Source organism: Hydra vulgaris, chromosome 07, assembly GCF_038396675.1.
Source record: "Hydra vulgaris chromosome 07, alternate assembly HydraT2T_AEP".
NCBI lineage: Eukaryota > Metazoa > Cnidaria > Hydrozoa > Anthoathecata > Hydridae > Hydra > Hydra vulgaris.
This window is the reverse complement of record NC_088926.1, coordinates 860,064-881,302: the sequence shown is the minus strand read 5'-3', so window position 1 is coordinate 881,302 and position 21,239 is coordinate 860,064. Positions and strand designations below refer to the sequence as shown.

Genomic DNA, 21,239 nt, shown 5'->3' with positions numbered 1-21,239 from the left:
TACCAACATTAGAAAAATAAATATATAGGTGTATTTTTGTATGTGTTTTCAATTAAAAAAAAATCAAAAAAGTAAAAACATTGCTATTAAATCCTTAATTAGATAAATATTTTTTTCTTTAAATAATCACAAACAAAACTAAGTTTATAAAGGTATAAAAAACAAATTAAACTTTTAAAAACTAACCAAGTTTTAAGTTTTAATTCTGATTAAGCAGATATATACAGATTGTTAAAAATTCAAGAGTACTGCAAGGTTAAAAAATATATACAGATTAATAAAGATTCAAGAGTACTGCAGGGTTAAAAATATAAAAGGACATAATATAAGCCTAAGTGAAAAAATCTTCATTAAAAAACTCCATTCCCAAATGGACAGTATTAAGTTGCTCATTAAAATATTATAGAATTATGTATATTAAATTTTTCAAGGTATTTGGTCAGATTGGAGTCAATGGTCTAAATGCAATGTGTCTTGTGGTATTGGAGTTATGAATAAATCAAGAGTTTGTCTTAATGATAGCAAATTATGTGATGGTGAAAGTTATAATATAACAACTTGTTTTAGCAACATAAGTTGTGCAGGTATGTTAATATTCTATATTCTATAATGTTCTATAAATAATCTATATTCTATATTGTATAATGTTCTATAAATATTTTTATGAAGTATTGTATTTTTACGCTTGTTTTTGTCTTCAACATAAAGTGTTAACATTTAAGTTTAAAAAAAAAAAAATTGAAACTATGTCTGTACTATTATTACATTTATTAAGATTATGTATATTAATTTTTTTTAAGGTGTTTGGTCAGATTGGAGTCAATGGTCTGATTGCAATGTGTCTTGTGGTATTGGAGTTATGAATAAATCAAGAATTTGTTTCAATGATAGCAAACTATGTGTTGGTGAAAGTTTTAATGTAACAACTTGTTTTAGCAATGTAAACTGTGCAGGTACATTACTATAAATACTACTGTCCTATAAATATTTTTATGAAGCATTGCATTCTCACACTATTTTATAATGCAGTTTACTGTAATCTAAAACATATTAAAAGGTTGTGACCAACTTTAATTCTATAAAAAATTCTTTATTAAAGCAAGTAGAATTATTATTTTATCAAAAGCATGATTAAGTAAAAGCTTAATTTTTTTTTTAAATCACAAAATGGCATTTAATTAAAAAGATTAGTTAAATAGTTTTTTGAAATTATGTGTACAGCATTTTTAAAAATGTTTGGTCAAATTGGAGTATATGGTCAGAGTGCAATGTATCTTGTGGTATTGGAGTAATGAACTTAAGTATGATAGCTAATTATGTGTTGGTAAAAAAAAAAATTATGTAACAAATTGTTTTAGCAGTGGGCTGTGAATGTACATTACTAACTGCTTTATACATATTTAAAAAATAATGTGGTAATGGTGTAGTAGTAGAGCATTTGCTTTATAGAAGTTCCAAGTTTGATCCCTGCCACATCCCTGGAAGTACCACCCTCAACTTGTTTCTCTGCGCAGCAGCCTATGAAGGTTTATCAAGGTTTATCAAGGTTCGTATTACAAAATTAATGAGTTGAGAGAGGGTTATAACCAAAACCAAGTAGCCTTCTTAAATCTAGTGGCTTTCTTGACTTAGGAAGATGAATAACATTAAAAAAAAAATGCATCAAAGGATTAGACTAAGTTGTCAAGTACAAGTGAAATAAGAAAAATAGGAAAAGAGGAAGGATAAAAAATGAAAAAGATATTCAGAATAAAATAAAGACACATTAGGTATAAGCACCATACATGCAATAGAAACAATAAACTCAGATTCCTAAGAGAAAGCTATTATGCTAAAGTCTAAAAGCAACTTGTAAAGAAATATAAAAAATTATTTTATGCTTGGGAGTTATTTAATAGGAGTTAAAACATGAACTGACAGTTAACCAAAGAGCGCCAATTAAAATGCAAATATTTTTTATTAGATTGCACTAACTGATAAATAAAAAATTATTATACTCTAAATTATTGTATTATAACTTTTATTTTATGTAATAAATTATATATCAAATATATTCATTACTTTAATATATTAATCACTTTTATTGTGGAATTTTTAATTGTTGTAATAATTTTTTAAATGCCTGCATTCTATTAAAATAAGAAAATATAAAACATTTTTTATAAGCAGTAAAAACTTTTATAGTTCTTTGTCAAATTTTTTTATCAAATAAGTAAAAACCTGAAGCCAAAGCTTCTTTAAAGAATTTTTTCATGACACGATAAATGACACTTGTTATGTATATACTTTTGTAACATTAGCGTTACAAACTTATGCTTGTAATGAGTATGAAACCAAATTGTGTATTTAATAGGAAATTATTTTAATGAATGAAGCTGTTAAGAGGAGCAGCTCAAATGGCTTGCCATGTTTGTTTAAGGAGAGCTTTTCTCTGCTCTCACACTCATTTACTCCAACCGAGGCCTATTTATATATATATATATATATATATATATATATATATATATATATATATATATATATATATTTATATATATATTTATATTTATATATATATAATATATATATATATATATATATATATATATATATATATATACATATATATATTTTATATATATATAAATATAAATATATATATAAATCTATATATATATATATATATATGTATATATATATATATGTATATATATATATATATATATATGTATATATATATATACATATATATATATATATATATATATATATATATATATATATATATATATATATATATATATATATATACATATATATATATATATGTATATATGTTTTTTACTAATTAATTATTGCTCTGTTCTTTAAGAACATTGAGCACTCTATTTGTAAAATACACTAACATAATTTACATATATATATATATATATATATATATATATATATATATATATATATATATATATATATATATTATATATATATATATATATATATATATATATATATATATGTATATATATATATATATATATACATATATATATATATATATATATATATATATATATATATATATATATACATATATATATATATATATATATATATATGTATATATGTTTTTTACTAATTAATTATTGCTCTGTTCTTTAAGAACATTAAGCACTCTATTTGTAAAATACACTAACATAATTTACATATATATATATATATATATATATATATATATATATATATATATATATATATATATATATATATATATATATATTTATATATCCACTACCGTTCATAATTATTTGAACAACATTAATTTTTTTAAAAATAGGCTTTTTTTTATTTGACTATTTCTTATGTTTATTTTTGCACTATGAGATAATTTAATGTATTTTGATTAAAATGCTTTGATAAAAACCATACGATAATAAAAATGCTAAAGTGGATAAAACTACATGAAAAGCGGACCATCAATGACTGTGAACAAGGACCAATGTGTCGAAGTTTTAAATCTTTTGTTTAAAGTTAAAACTGTTTGTTTGGCAAAAAGAATCATTGAATGTATGATAAAATAGTGTGTATTATCAAGTTTAAAACATGGTGAATGTAGTGTTAAGGTGTGGGGTTGTTTTGGATAAAATGCCACAGGTGACTTTGTAAAAATAAGGAGGAATTAAAAGTAATGTCAAAAACTAATGCCTATTGATGCACAAGATGTAGAAAAAACTTATTAGTTAGTGGCATAAAACTTATTTCGACAACTTGGATAAGTCGTTAAGTAGAATGACAAGAATATGTATGGTGGTTATTATCACTAAGGGTGATTAAAAGGCAAGTATATTATAAACTAATCTAATGGGACATAACATATAGTTTAGGTGCAGTTTGTTTCCAGCTTCTCTCCCAATTGTAAGTAAAACTTTGATATCTTATATCAAAAAGTGCGACCATTTGAATAAGTATGAACAATAATGTATATATATATATATATATATATATATATATATATATATATATATATATATATATATATATATATATATATATATATATATATATATATATATATATATATATATATATATATATATATATATAATATATATATATATATATATTTATATGTATATATATATATATATATAATATACATATATATATATATATTTATATGTATATATATATATATAATATACATATATATATATATATATATATATATATATATATATATATATATATATATATATATGTATATTTATTTATTTATATATATACGCTTATTTTGACAGCTGTCAAATGGGGATTTTCTTTGCTTAGTTTCACAATCTTTTTATCCTAATAATGCGTTATTTTGTGTGGTCTTCCTAATTGGTTTTTATTCTTTGTAATTTTACATAGTTCTCTTCATAATTTTTCCGATTGCAATACTGACTCCATAAAGCTGTGCTGTTTTACAAAATGAATTTCCATTTTGAACTGATCTTAAGATCAATTCTTTTCACAATAGAAATATTTCTTAGACCCCATGATCTCAATCATTTATAAATAAAGTTTTTAAATTGTTTGCACAAAGTATTTGTGTAAAAAATTAAAAAATAAATTGTACAACAACAACAAAAAAATCTCTTGGTTGTCTCCACAAAAAATCAGTTTCAATTAAATATTTCTTTATTCGTTGTAGAAATTTCAATCAAATATTTCTTTATTCATTCTAGAGAATTATTAAATTGGTTTGCGTACAAACAAAAGAACATAACATTTGACCTAACATTTCTTTCCTATTTAAATATACATTTAGTTTCTAACTTTTACTTTGTATTTTTTTTCCTATTTCTATCTAGAAAAATTCATTCGATACTCTTGTTCTTTGTGAAAATTTTTTTCCTTTAAAAGTTATCAAAACATATAAAAAAGCATTTCCAATGCAGGAAAAAAGAGTCAAGCTCAAAAACTTTCAAAGCCCATGGATTTCACAAGACCCCATCAAATCTTCTAAGAAAAACAAAAAATTTTTTCTTCTAGCAATTTTGTGGGTAAAATGTAAATAACTTTTGTTTGTATGCAAACCAATTTAAAAATGTTAATTAAATAACCATTATTTGTTCAAAGCATAATTGTTAATATGAAAACCTTTTAATTGGTATGTAATATCGCCATATTATTTTAGTGGTGTATGCACTGAAATATTAGTAAAATTTTTTTTTGTCTGTCCACGAACTTTTGGATGATACTGTATATACACAGTGCGGGCCAAAGAAACCAGTCAAGATTTCTTTTTAGTTTACATTCAAAGAGTTTTCAAAGAAATTCACTGAAGTTTAAACGCATATTCTGATATGAATCTTTAAATAAATGTTTTGCAATGAATGTTTCTTCTATTTTATTGTTTTGCCTGTAGCCTGGTGCTATCTTTATTGTCAGAAAAGTTAAAAGCCAAACATCTAAAATTTTCTCGAATTTGTGCAACATAAATGATTATTCAAAGTGTCTTAATCACATTCATTGGGATAACCTAATGTCTGTATTGTTTTAGTGGAGTATATTGGAAGAAGTTGCAGCTCACCAGTAAAAAGTATTAAAAAATAATTATATATTATAAAATATAAATATAAATATTATATAAAATATCAAAATAGAAAAATAAAGACCAATGTTCGACAAACGCAAAAAGTAATGACATTAAAAATAAACAGACTATTCTATCAATATATTGTAAGATCTATTAATTAAAACCTATTATGAAAAGTCTAGACTTTTATTATAGAATATCTTTAATAGATGCTGTATTGAAATAGGTGGGTGTGGGTTCTAATAGAAATATATACGCTAAATAGGGATCTCTATTTAATAATGTTATTTGTATCTCTCCCAGTATGGAGTCACTATGGGTAACGTGTCTACATAGTTTTAAGGGTTTATTAATTAGTTGTTTTTGACTAAATTACAAAGCTTTAGTGATTGTAAATTTATATACTTCACTGCGTAACCTCTAACACGAAGGTTCATGTTGTTATCAGTTTTTTAGAAACATTTTCCTGTTCTGATAAAATTATATTAACGCTTGACTAAAAACAATACTTTTCTTCAGATAGTTAGGGTGTTTATAGTTGTGATTTGAGTCTATAGATATTACCATCTTTCAATATTTGGTTAATTTTTATTTTCATACCATACCTTATCTAGTATACAGACACCAACACCTTTATCTGCTCTTGTGAATGATGTTTTGTTATGCAGTTCTACTCCTTTTTTGAACATTTTTTAAAATTAAATACTAAATAACTTTAATATGGCTTTATAATTAATATTTTAATATACTATATAATTATGATATAATTGACAAAAGAAATTTAAATCATTTTTATAATAGTAAAGTTTGTCTATACCACATGTATTAAGATTATGTATATTAATTTTTTAAATTAAAAGGTGTTTGGTCAGATTGGAGTGAATGGTCTGATTGCAATGTGTCTTGTGGTATTGGAGTTATGAATAAACTAAGAATTTGTTTCAATGATAGCAAATTATGTGTTGGTGAAAGTTATATTATAACAACTTGTTTTAGCAACGTAAGCTGTGCAGGTAAGTTAATAACTGTTCTATAAATATTCTATAAAAATAAATACTAACTGTTCTATAAATATAAAAAAAAATCACAAAAAAGTTAATTTAAAATGAAATCAAATAGGTGGAAACATTGCAAGGTTTATCATGTAGCTTATTAAATTTAATAATTAAGATAAAAATTAAAACCAATAAGAAACGTTAAGAAAAAACCTTTGTCCTAATATTGTATTTATTCCAGTAAGTGTTTTTAAGCGTAATTTTTAAATAATTAATGGTTTCAAAAATTTTAGGTAGTTATTTTCTTCTTTTTATATTATAAGAGTTTTAATTTGTTTTTAAAATATTGAGATAGAAAAAGCAAGAGTATTACAGAAAAAAATTACTAATGTAGTTTTCTGGTGAACTTCTTTAAAAATATTTTTATTGAAGTAAAGTAATTAATTAGAATTATTTTATCAAAAGCATAATTGATTTGAAACTTTTTTTGTTTTAAATTATGAAATGAAATTAAATTAAAAAGATTACTTAATTAGTTTTCTGAAATTATGTGTATAACATTTTTCAAGGTGTTTGGTCAGATTGGAGTGAATGGTCTGATTGCAATGTATCTTGTGGTATTGGAGTTATGAATAAATCAAGAATTTGTTTCAATGATAGCAAACTATGCGTTGGTGAAAGTTATAATATAACAACTTGTTTTAGCGACGTAATCTGTGCAGGTAAGTAACTAAGTGTTTTATAAATATTTTAAAGCAGTATTGTATTCTCACACTTTTTAAATCTATATCATGAAGTTGAGTTTTTTAGTAGATACAATTTCAAGTGAAAATCAAAAAAGTTGAATACAAATGATGTCTAACTTTATTCAACATTTAAAAAATTAAATAATAAATAACTTTAAAATGGTTTCATTATTAGATTTTAATATACAAAATAATTGAAAGAAAATTAAAACAAATTCTTTATAATGCGAGCACATTGCTTGACAATGTGCTTGCATGCTTGTACCATCTAAAAAAACATTTTTTTGGTAAAGCAATGACCAAGGTACACAAAAAAAGAATGATAAATAACAATAAACATAGTTTTATCATTATTACTTCTAAATGTGAAAATACTTAACAAAAAGGAATTAATGTTATGTCTTTATTATTATGAAATTTATTAAGATTATGTGTACTTCATTTTTCAAGGTATTTGGTCAGATTGGAGTGATTGGTCTGATTGCAATGTGTCTTGTGGTATTGGAGTTATGAATAAATCAAGAATTTGTTTCAACGGTAGCAAATTATGTGTTGGTGAAAGTTATAATATAACAACTTGTTTTAGCAACATAAGCTGTGCAGGTACGTTGATAATTGTTCTATAAACATATTTATCAAGCAATTAAATCACACACTTTTAAAATTTATAAAATTTAAATTAATATTATATCATTATTATTAGTGTTTAGAGTCAAGTTTTTATTTCATACAGTTTTAACTGAAAATTAAAAAGTTTTTATTTGATAAAATTTTAATTGTTACTAAAATAACTTGAACGCAAATGATATAATTTTTTTTTTCAAAATATCAATTTGAATCAAATGCTAAATAGGTTTAAATATTGTTTTATCATTGTTACTTTTAAATGTGAAAGTAGTAGTCTTTACTATTATGAAATTTACTAAGATTATGTATACTAAATTTTTCAAGGTGTTTGGTCAGATTGGAGTGAATGGTCTGATTGCAATGTGTCTTGTGGTATTGGAGTTATGAATAAATCAAGAATTTGTCTCAATGATAACACATTATGTGTTGGTGAAAGTTATAATATATCAACCTGTTTTAGCAATGTAAGCTGTGCAGGTACGTTAATAACTGTTCTTTACATATTTTTAATAAGCATTGTTTTATTTTTATTTCTAAAGTAAAGTGTTTACATTTGAGTTTTTCTTTAAGAAATATTTTACTGTAAAGCAAAGAAGTTGAATAAAAATGAAATTCTTTATATTTTAAACATTTTAATATAAATCAAATGCTAAATTTTTTAAATTATGGTTTATCCTTTTTATTTTTACATACTTTTCAGAAAAAAAAATTGAAACAATGTTTCTACTATTTGTTACACTTATTAAGATTATGTGTTCTACATTTTTTAAGGTGTTTGGTCAGATTGGAGTCAATGGTCTGGTTGCAATGTGTCTTGTGGTATAGGAGTTATGAATAAATCAAGAATTTGTTTCAATGATAGCAATCTATGTGTTGGTGAAAGTTATAGTATAACAACTTGTTTTAGCAACGTTAGTTGTGCAGGTAAGTTACTAACTTTTCTATAAACTTTTTTAGGCATTGTATTTTGCCACCTTTCAATATATATAGCACCAAGTATTTAAATTGCCTAAAAGAGAGATGCTCATTAGCAACTCATTTATGTTAAAAATATTCTGTTTATAGACAAATAAGAGGTTTATAGAACTAGATAATGGAGTAAAAATAACAAGAATATAAAAATAACGAAATAGAGAGAACAGTGCTATAAAATCAAAAAAATGTTAAAGAAAGGCAAGTTGTAACTCAGTTACTATATGATAAAACAAATTCTATTTAAAATACATTACAAAAAGAAAATAAGGAGAAATGATAACTATTAGTATTCTGATATTGTACTAACAGATATTAATAAAAACAAATTAAATTACAAACTGAAATTTATAAATAAGTCGGTAAAATCACTCTGTTTCTGCATTCAACATAATGTATTCCCATTCAACGTAATGTATTTGCATTCAACGTAACGTATTCGCATTCAACGTAATGTATTTGCATTCAATGTAACGCATTCGCATTCAATGTAAAAAATTCTTGAAAATAAATTATGTTTTAAATTAAAAACATTTTTAATTTAGCATTTAGATGTTTTTCTATAATATTATGAACAATTCAATGCAATAATATTAGCTTTTACCACCACACCATTAATTTCTAAAAAGAATGTTTTTTTTATGAAACATTTTGTTCCGAAATACTGTTCTGATTTGTTAAAAATGAATTATAAACTTAAAAATTTAATAACATTGTAACATTTTTTGTGGAAAAAAATTATATATAATAATAGCTTTTGAGAATATCTTATTTTATATTAAATTATTTAGTAGTGGTTGAAACCATTTAGTTAATACTTCATGCTTAATAGATGACTTTATTTTTTTTAAATCTGTAACAAATAAAGTCAGGAGTTTAATTGCTAGCATTCTTATTGCTTTTACTGCAACATTAAACTTAAAAACAGACAACATTCTGGTTTATAAAGATTTCAAATGTGTTTTGAATATTTTAAAATGAATAAAAAAGATACCTGTGAACTTACAAACGAGCATTGTAGAGTGATTTACAATGAATTATTATCTCAAAGCATTAATGGAAAACTAAAAAAAAAGCTTACTTTAAAATAGTGTTGAAAAATTCAATGTGTGCACTAATACAATCAGTAACCTTAGGCATTGTAGACAAGAAATTTCTCTTCAATTTCTCTTTTTGTTGAACTAAGTGTTCTAATTCTAATTAAATTCATCATATAAAAGGATGTTTAGACAAAGAAATACACAAAAATAAGATAGGTATCCCAGATTTGGGTTATTGTGGTATATAACTACTTAATCGTGTGTATATGCACATACCCAAGCCGAAGGCTTCAGTATGTGCATATATATTTTACATTTATTGTTATTGCAGTAATACACACGATTATTTACTGGTGTAAAATATCTGGATATAATAAAGTTAATCAAAAATCCATATTATTACTGTTATAAAATAATCTAAAAAAACACAAGGGCCAAAGCACCAAAAAAAAAAAAAAAAACCAAAAAAAATAGCTCTAAAAAGTATATGTATACACACACAAGAGCCGAAGCACCAAAAAAACTTGAATTAATAAATAAAGTACTGCAAAAAACGTAACTTGTAAAAAAAATAAATAAAAAATGATCTTTTTACAAAAATCTAGAGAAGGCGCAGGGGGGCACGAGGCCCCTTGGTACTCACGTCATCATGGTCTTGATAAACGTTTTAGAATAATTTTTCTTTTCTAAATAAATCATTTTATTAAAGATATTTGATTTTTTTCTCATCAAAATTTGCAATAAAATCAAATCGGAATAGTATTTTGGAACAAAAAAAAAGTGAAATCGCGTATTTTGAAATGGAGGGAGTACTTAAAAATTAATATAATCAGCAAAAAGAAGTTATATGTAATATAAGTTTACTTAGAAAGATAAGCCAAAAAATCTCTCAGTTGATTGTCTATATCACTATTGGTAAGGATATTAGGTATTGACATGTGTACCGTGTGTGTAATATCACTGATGATCCTGTTTTTGCATTGCATAAAGGTTGGTTTGGCAGCAAGTTTGATGGACAACTCAAGAATATCTTCAATGATAGGCCAGTGTGTTCTAACAGTTTTGTTAACTTGAATGTCTATGTGACAAAATGGTGTAAGGATGGGTGATTAAATGGTGTAATGAGGGAAAAAGTGTGTATAGGTTTTAGAAGAATTTATTAGTTAGTTAGATTGATTGATCAGTTAGATTGATTGGTCAGTTAGATTGATTGGTTAGTTAGATTGATTGGTTAGTTAGATTGATGGGTTGGCTAGATTGAGATTGTACTTTGTTAAGTACTCTGGAATTGTTCTCATTGAAAATGTGCACAAGGTATACTCCAAGAATCTGGTGACAAGGTATACTCCAAGAATCAACTATCTGGTGAGTGTTATGAGTTCCATAATAAATTTTTTATATTCGAAAATGACATGACTGTAACAAAGGACCTGAGAATGAAGTCAGGTTTTGATGGGGAAAATGGAAAAGACTAAGAGTATCTGTAGGTTTTCTATATAGGGTTGTGTAGATCTATTTTTGTGGCTGTTTGTAGGTAGTGATGTCTAGTCACTACCTACAAACAGTCAGAACACCCCATTAAAAAATTTGACTTTTTAATTTGTTATTCTATGCTAGTACCATGGATTTTTTAATGTTGGTCATATAGTAGTGATGTATCCAGAAGTTTTTTGGGCATACCGGTCTCTCTGCATTTTGAGGAGCTTGTTTTTTTTTGTTTTGTTTTTGTTTTTCCAGCAATTAAAAACATAAATACTTAAAATTAACTTTAGTTTTTCTAAATAGTAGAAATAGGAATAAGTAACCAAAATAATCAGTAATGTTATATTAACGGCTTTAATGTCAACATTGATTTGCCGCTTATTTTCCTTTATTCCTTTTATTCACTAACTAATATAAAGTATGAGATCAAATTTATTTCCTTACTGCTTCTCCCGCGAGAGAAGCTTTATAACTACAACATTTAATAAACAATAGATTTATATATAAGTATATTTCTTTTAAATAAACTAACAAGATATATTTAAGGCATATTAGAAAGGATAGACATTTCATTAATCAACGCGTTTCTCACCTGAGTTTTGAAAAATATCAGTTAGCTCTTCATAAGTTTGGTTTGTTAAATTTCTTGGACCAATCAAAGAAATTTGCATAAGACGATTAAGTGCTATTATACTTAGCTGATTTCTTTGTTTAGAATGTTTAGCATAGAGAACCCTCTTTCGACGTTTGCCGTGCTAGGTGGTTTGAGTAATGACAATTTGAATAACTTCATTATATCATAGTACTGCTCACATGCATACTCAGTACGGAAAACAGTATAAATGGCATCGCTTGTTATCGGGTGTTTGTGCTTATATATGTTGATGTTACTACTCTTTAACTTGCCTTCTTTTACTAAAGCTTGAATTTCTAGGTTCCTTTTTATTTCAAGGTTAAATAAGATTTCCTATAATCAGAGAGAAAATGATGCATATCCTCTTCATTATCTTTAATAGGATTAAACAATGGTGGTGCAATATTTTTTCCCCGTCAATAACAGCAGGTTTTGCATGGCCATAAAGTTGTGAAAGTTTACTAATGTTAGCTGAAAAATAGTTGGGATCTTGATTTTCCCCAGTTGCATTAAATGCATCAAACGCTATAAATACATCGTTATTAATTCGCATTGCAGCATCAATTTCCTCTTTTAATCTCCTCATAAATGGCACTTTTATTTTCTTTAAAAATTCATTAATTCTGGTGTTTTCTTTGGTGAATTTTGGTGTTGACATCATGTTGAACAAATTATTTTTTCTTGATTGACGTGCTAGTCCTTGACGCTCTATAGATTTATTGAGAAATTTATTTGAATGAGTATTAAATAATGGACTTTTACCGTTGGCTATATTGTTAAGCTCATTTTTTAAAAGGTCTAATTTTAAGTTTATCTTTGAGTAGACTAGGTTTTGTGTTTGTAAAAACTTTGCAAATTTATTGGTACTAAAACATCAGCCAGTAAAAGCAAAAAAGTATATTATCAGGAACAAGTAAATGATATGTTAGACCGTCCAGCTCCACATCCTACTTCTCATTAACAATTGCATCAAGGCTGTTTAAAACTTGTTCAAATCTTGAAACGAGTTGTACTGAAGAAGCGCCATGAGATAACCAATGCGTTGGAGCAGCCTTAAGTAACTTTACTGGTTTTAAACCATCAGCATTTTGTGCTGCATCGAATATTGAGGTCTTTATGCTAGAATGTTCCATGGCTTTCCGAACTCCCAAGATATTAGCATTAACGCTAACTAGGACATCAAGTTCTTTCATTAAGTGTACGCACACAAGAGCTAAACAATGACAGTTAATGTACATTGAGTGGGGAGAAATATTTTTTAGCTTTGCTTGTAAACCATTATGCACCCCACTCATTGTGTTAGTTCCATCAATGCCATGGAAGCGCATTTGCTGGATATCTATCAATTTAGATGTTAAAACTAGTTGTATTTGTTCACATAAGGTTTGCGCTTCCTTTCTTCCAATAACTCGGACTAAACCAAGAAATATTTCTTCAATAGTATGAGAATCTAGAATCGACATACCTAATGGAAACAGAAAAGACAGTCTTATCCGCCACGCCGCTTATATCATCAGCAAGAACTCTTAAGCCATGGGCTAAAATAACTTTTGTGCAAACCTCATTGCCTAATTTATCACTTATAATTTTGACAAAATGATCAACACTAGCTGATGATGTGTATGTTGCTCATTTGCTAGCAATTTTAAAGTGTGAATCTACCTCCTTATTGCCAAGATCTCTAATAAATTCAACGATATCACTTAAGTTTTCCCAGACTGCCCAGTCCTTTTTAATTACAAAGTAAACAGTTTTAAAAAACTTTTTTTATGACGTTACAGTTGCGCTGTTTACCCGCAATTCTGTATAGCAAGCTACCATCAGCCATCTGATTGTATACAGTTCCTTTGGTCGAAAGTATTTTTTTTTTACCTGTTCACGTTTTTTGGCAGCATCCTGATGTCTCTTTGATATTTGATGTGCAGTAAATGTCCTTTGTGGATGTTCAAAAAGCTTTACGCCTTTAGTTTTCCACACTTTTCCAATAACCCCATATTCTTTACAAATACTACATAACCAACCTTGATCTTTTGCAGAATAAATAGCAAATGGAAATATTGTTTCCCATTTTTGCTGAGATTGGTGACACATCATGTACATAAGTCTATCTAGTAAATGTTCATTGATATTAGGGAAAATGCGTACGTTTGATTCACGCTCGATAATAATTTCGCTTTTGTTTGCTCTTATTTCAGGAATCAACTGCTGATCTACCTCTTCTTAAACTTGTTCTTTGTCTTGTTTTGTAGTTTGGTTAATAGCAAATGCCTTAAAAATTGACTTTTGTCCAGAATTTGGATTGTCATTTTTACTGTACAAAGATCTATATGTGGACAAATTTTTGTTGTGGCTTCTACAAGAAGTCTTTGGTCAACCCATATTATGTACTATATAAACTTTTGTGAACAAATTTTAGTAATTAAAGTTTATAAAAACATAAAACGCAAAGTTATAGCATAACAAGATCATTAATTCATTTAAAAGTTAATAACTTTTTTTTTTCCTTCTTCTCTTATTAAATCAAGTTTTTTATTGTGATTATGTTATGTTTTAAAAAAGTTTTATTTATTTATTTTATAATTTAAAACCATTTATTTACATTTTTACTGCAATTTTACTATTATTTAAAATGAGAAAGGTTAAAGCTTATAGAGTTTAATTGAATTGTAAATTATAGTTATAAAAATATAAGTGGAGGAGAAACTCATTTTAAGTATATCGAGGGTATACTGCCAGAATGCACAAAGTCATTTTTTGTTGGTTTTGAGTTAAGTCAACATAAACACTCATTATTATATGCTTTATCACTTCCAAAACGCACCAGACCTTATATTCTATATAATACCAAGTTATTGATCATTCTCCAATATACAATGGGAATATACACCATTGGATGAAAAAATTTATTTTCATTAAACTGCCATTATCTCAAAACAATGAAAAATGACTTATAAAAATATAAAATGCTAAGCGTTTCTTATTTTAATCCAATCAAAACGTACATTTTACATTTTAATCCAATAGTAACATATTCCATATCTCATCCACATGAATTCGAATAAAGCAATCTGATTGACTTAAAATACATTTATAATCTGTTGTAAAAGTCGTTTGCAAATGTTGCTTTTTCTAAACGACATTAAAAACAATTTTGTAATTATGACAACAAATTTTAATATTAGAGAATAGCAACACAATAAGTAATAAAGAATTTTTTTATGTAATTTTTTTATCACAAACTTGATTTTAATACAAAATTGTTTTAAATCGAGTTATGGCAGAAATTCAGGTGCCCACACTGGTATACCGGTATCAAAATCGACCTGAATACGTTCCTGTATAGTTTGAAAATAGTATTAATAAATGTGGTATCAAGTATAATAGAGTCTCTGTTTTATGTAATCTATATTATAGAGATGAAGTTGGAAGTTGGGCATTTATGAGATAGATTGTTCATGGATATTCGATGTCTTCTTAATGTGGATATTTTGTGGGTAGCATTTGCAGTGACAAATGCGAAATCATATGAAGTAAATTTGTGTTATTCTTGGATGGATAGAATTTGGTTGTTGTCTTAAAGGTATGCTGAGAGTTATTTGGTGCAGGATTGTGTGAGTTGGGTGATATAATAAAGTAAAAAGTTATATGGGTTGTCACAAACTGATGTATTTATGGTAGACTCTAGAAAAGTTGGTTTGGATAAGTAAGTTGGGTTGTATGTAAGTGGCTGTTTCTCCATCAATGATGTTTTTACTCAGCAATAAGTCAATAAATGAGATAATGTTGTTTGTTGTGTGCAGAGTTGTGTGGTAAAGACTGGTAGGTTTTATCATCAAATAGCATATCTTTAGTTTTGTTTTCATACTCGTGTTCATAATAATAGTCATTTATCTTCATCGTTTTTGGTTTTGTTTACTTTGTTATACTTTTGGTTTTGTTTAACTTTGTTTTACTTTTGTTCAAATCTAAGTTTCTTTATGCTTCTCTTAGTGTTTTGTTCAGATCATAGAACTTCTGTGATCTAATGTAATATTTTTATAAGATTTATAAAAAAGACTTGCATTGTTGTGGAGTAGTGGATTCAGAGTGGCATTTTCTTAACTAAAGTATAATGAAATTAGAGGTGCAGTTTTGGCCAGGAATCATGAAATCACATGCTATTCTTGACCATGTTGAAAGCAATTTTTTTCTACAACTTTACTACAGTTTCTAACATGTTTTGAGAATACTTTAAAAGGATTTAAAAAACTTTGATTTTATCTTTTTTAATTAAATGTTGTTATATTTGACAAAACAGCATCATATAGAGTAATAATATATGTTATACGATAAAAAGATTTATTTAAAAATTATTTTTTTTTTACTTTTTTTTTTCTACGTTTTTCTTATGATTAATTACGTTATTTATAATAAAATTTTTCAATAAAAAAAGAATTTTTATGAATAATTTTATAGAAAATAACTTTAAACACCAACTTTATCTTCAATAAACTTGTTTATAAAATTATTAAAATTTATGTAGTTAAAAACATGGCAAAATTTTTTGAATGCAAAGAATATACATATACATATATATATATATATATATATATATATAAATATATATATATATATATATATATATATATATATATATATATATATATATATATATATATATATATATATATATATATATATTGTAATACTGTGTTCATATTAAAGAAAATGTTTAAAAAAAGCATTTGGGTTAAATTCGTTTGATTAAAACTAAATAATAAATGCATAATAATAAAACTAAAATTGCTGTTTTAATCAACGCTCACCTTCTCCATTTTTGTTTGTTTCTAGGAGTCTCTATAATATACACTGCAATCTGCAGACTTGATAATTTATTTTATGTGTGTTTAATACATAATAACTTCAGTATATGATGTCATTGTGGATTTTTTTGTTGTTGAGATAAATCTACTAAATCCCAAAAAATATTCATAATACAATTAAAAAAATTATTTAAACTAAATTTAAATCTTAACTAAATTTAAATCTTAAATCTTATTTAATTTAAATCTTAAACCAAAATTAAAAAAAAGCTACATTTTTGCAAAAAGTTAACGCTAAACCATTAAAACCTTTAAACAGAACTAAAATTATGTATCGAGGATGTAAAAGAACTCTATAGTGAGTAGCTTGCATAAAAATTATAAAAAGTTGTACTATTTTGGGCACTGTTACCCTGGAACTACTTTGGGTTCTATTACCGTGGAAACCAAATCAATAAAAAGACTTTAAGAAAGGTTATCTCAATAAAAGATCTTAAATTTAAAAATCTTTTTGAACTAAAATGACAACAACAGAAAAAGGATTAATTTGAAAAACAGATTTTTGTTCATGACAATAGTTGCCATGGTAACATAGAAAAAACTGTTTCTCAACCAACTCATAGTTACTCAACCTAGGAGTCAAGGAAATTTAAAATGCTTTGCTCAAATCCGTCTATTTGACCCTTGAAATATTCCGATAAAATTTCAACATGTTCTGAAAAAGATAAATCAAGATATCGTTTTTCCAAGATAAAAATGGTAAACGGTTAAAATCACCTCGCAAACTTAACATATTGGTTTTACATTAAAAAAAATTTTTAAAAATGTTAAACTATAACAAATTTAATTTTTTTTTATGGTTTGGTTAAATAATAGGTTTTTAGTTTGATGCAAAACATTTTTAGACTTTAAATTTTGGACCATAATGTTATAATGTTGAAATTATGGTGCTAATAGTGCTGTTAAGGTAAATAGTTTGACCAATGCTAATTTATTGAGAAAAAAGCAAGATAATGTATAAAAGTAAATATTCTTTAAAAGTACAGAAACTTCTCTTAAAAAATACATTAAAAAATAATTGATACTTTTCAAAAATTCTGGTTAGCGCCCACCTTAACTAAGTATATATTATTTGTCTTTGTAAGAATATATTATATCAAATTTATTTTATAAAATTAGGATTACTTATTTCATCTACTTATAGTTTTTCAATTTTTTTCTTTACTTAACAACGTTATCTAGTAGTTTTTAATCATTTTATGCTTATTTAAAAAAAATCTAAACAGCTATATCAGAGACGCATTAATTTAAAAATTATCTTGATGAATGTTAAAAACAAGTTGCACTGATAAAATCTAAAAACAAAATATATTACTTTTTTTTTAATTGTATCACAAACTTTTTTGAGATTCAGTAAAAAATTATACAAATAAATACAATTTGCTAATCGTAGGAGAAAAAATACATATATTTAAAAAGAAGTTCTACAATGACATCATATACTGAAACTGTTATGAATTAAATGCACATGAAATAAATGATCATGTCTGCAGATATCAGCGTATATTATAAAGACTCCAAGAACCAAGAAAAATGAAGTAGGTGAGCTTGGGCTAAAATGAAAATTTTAATTTTATTATTATACATTTATTATTTAGTTTTACAAAAAATTTAAGCATAAAGATTTTTTTTAAATATTTTCTCTTATTTGAACACAACTTGTCTTGGCACTTGGGCATCACTTTTATTCAGAAAAAAGTGAAAATATGTGGGAAAAAGCATCAAAGCATTAACAGCTGCAAGAAACACATTTCAAAAAAACAGGCTTTGCACTTTCTGAAGCACCAAAAGATATCGCTTTTAAGATGATTGCATCACAGAACTGTGTGTTTAGAAAATACTTTATAGAACTTTTTTTTTTTTTAAACCTCTTTGCTCCAAAAAGGCTGTAAGCAATCACTATAAGAATTGGATGTTACTGGAAAAGAAAAGATGAAGTTTATAGATAACAATTGACAGACGACTTAATAGATTGTAAGTTATATAGAACTAATAAGATAATAATGATAAAATGATAAGATGAAAAAGGCAAGGATACAGAAACTTCTTAATAATATAAACAACTTTATCATTAATGAGTAACCAAAATTAAATATTAACCAGTTATTAAGTTACTTGCTGGCAGTGTACTTGTTTACAAACCATATGAAAACAATAGATGTCTTTGACATAATTGAATCAATAGCTTTAATGCATTCGCTTACACTAAGAAAAGAGATAGAAGAGACAGAATATTAGGAGAAAAAACAATATAAATAAGATTTGTTTTTGCTTCAAAAGACATCATTTTCTAACAACTAACGATTTACTTGATAAAAGAAAAAAACTTTGCACTACAAATACTTATGTCGTGGATGGAAATTGTGTTTCTGTTCAATTCAAATAACTTGTTAGAATGAAAATTGGTTCTGTTTTGAATATAATTAAAGAAACTTTCAGTAGATGGTGACAAGTTTTAAAAGTGTTTTAAAGATGGCTGCGATGATCATTTTGAAATGAATGTGATGAAGTAGGGAAACAGTCTAAAGAAAATCAAAAGAAATGATTGAAAGCAAATTTTTTTTTTTTTTTTGTTATTTCACCTCCCCAAGGCCCAGAAGGCCACTACAGATGAGGAGGCTACTTAATTGTGGTTATAACCCTCTCTCAACTCTATAACTCCGAAACACGAACCTTGACAAACGAGGTCGCTGCGCGGAGAAACAAGTTGAGCGCGATACTACCAGGGACGTGGTGAGGATCGAACTTGGAACCTCTCGCTTATGAAGCAAGCGCACTACCACTACACCACTACCGCATTTTAATTTTAATTTTAAAAATCAAATATATTTCAATGTGGACTTATTCCTCTGAAACTTATATGCCTTCCATGTAGTAATAACATGACACTGTGGCAAATTTATTCATAAACGCATTAAGATGAATTTTTAAATTTCTGTGTTTTTAACAAAGGAAACAAAAACTAATTGAGATTTTTCAATTATTGTCTCCACTAATTATACGCAGTAAGAGTTAAACTCTAAAAGTTTTATCTGTTTAAAAATAATCATATCAATATCAAAATTTTTATTTGAGATACTATGAAGAGTGTAATTAGTGTAAATAACTGTATTATATATAAACTATTGTTGTATTGCGACAGAAGGAACGTTGTGGGTGTGTCATTTATTACATTGTATATAACGTTTATAATGTTTATTATACCCTCGGGGGTATTTGCAAATGTATATATATTGAGTAAAGATATTTACAAAGTGTGTGAGAAAAACGAATATAGAATTAATATTACAAGCTATTTCGGCAATGAGTATAGTGATAAAGTTTGCAGATTTGGTGTCGCAATACGATGGTTCGGGTGAGTTTTCAGAATGGATACAAAAATTGGAACTGGTTGCAAAACTTCAAAAAGTTGACGAGTTGCATGTGGTGCTCCCATTATTTCTCTCCGGTGGAGCGTTTGCCGTTTATCAAGGTCTTAGTGATGAAATAAAAGAAGACTACAAAGAAGTGAAAAATGCACTGACTACTGCCTTCTCTGCTTCTCCGCTAACAGCATACGAAGAATTCGTAAATCGCCGTCTTAAAGAGAACGAGTCTGTTGACATATATCTCGCAGAATTAACGAGGCTGAGCAAGCTAATATCAACTCACGTAAGCGAAGAGTGGATAAGGTGCGCATTCATTCTCGGGTTACCTGACGAAGCAAGAAAACAGCTGCAAACCGCATGCTCAATATCAACAATGTCGCTGTACCAGATCGCTGAAAAATTAAGAAGTTTGGTAATTTTACGTCGTAAAGAATCATGTTTTGTTAGTTGCGTGAATCCTGTTGCCGTCAGTCCAAGGCAGGTTCCTCAAGGACGCGGAAGAAAGACCATAACTTGCTACCGTTGCGGCGAGGATGGACATATCAGTCGAAATTGTAGCGAAGAAATTGACAAGAAGAGGTGCTTTGTGTGTGGAATGGACAATCACCTGGCCCTGCACTGCTATAAAAAGTGTACAAACTCAAAAAACGTGGAAGGGAAGCCACCCGTTTTTGTGCGAGCGGCTTCCCACAAAATTTAAAACTGCCAACTCTCTGCGTATATGTTAATGGAAGAAAAATAAAAGCATTGTTGGATACTGGATGCTCCAAATCCATTTTAAGTCGGGAAATTGTAAACGCAAAAAATGTCAAACTCGCAAGAGAAAAGGTTGTTATGATGAATGGAAACTCAATTGAAATAAAACACCAGATTGTTGTTAATCTTTCTATAAATGATACCACCATCGATTTGGAATGCCTGGTGGCAGACATTGTTCCCGAATATCAAATGCTACTTGG

The 21,239-nt window shown here is 26.5% G+C and overlaps 1 protein-coding gene across 3 annotated transcripts in view; it reads left to right on the top strand.

Moving 5' to 3' along the window:
- The window catches only part of LOC101238762 (uncharacterized), a 161,455-nt gene that overhangs the window by 10,367 nt on the left and 129,849 nt on the right, over positions 1-21,239 (top strand). For 2 of the 3 annotated variants that reach the window (XM_065800743.1, XM_065800744.1), the window contains exons 4-10: positions 432-584; positions 801-953; positions 6,415-6,567; positions 7,119-7,271; positions 7,746-7,898; positions 8,247-8,399; positions 8,694-8,846. In XM_065800743.1, coding sequence (XP_065656815.1) covers positions 432-584; positions 801-953; positions 6,415-6,567; positions 7,119-7,271; positions 7,746-7,898; positions 8,247-8,399; positions 8,694-8,846 — 1,071 coding nt within the window. Of the gene's footprint in view, positions 1-431; positions 585-800; positions 954-6,414; positions 6,568-7,118; positions 7,272-7,745; positions 7,899-8,246; positions 8,400-8,693; positions 8,847-18,211; positions 18,451-21,239 lie in introns of those variants that run through there. The other variant, XM_065800745.1, reaches the window with a different exon arrangement.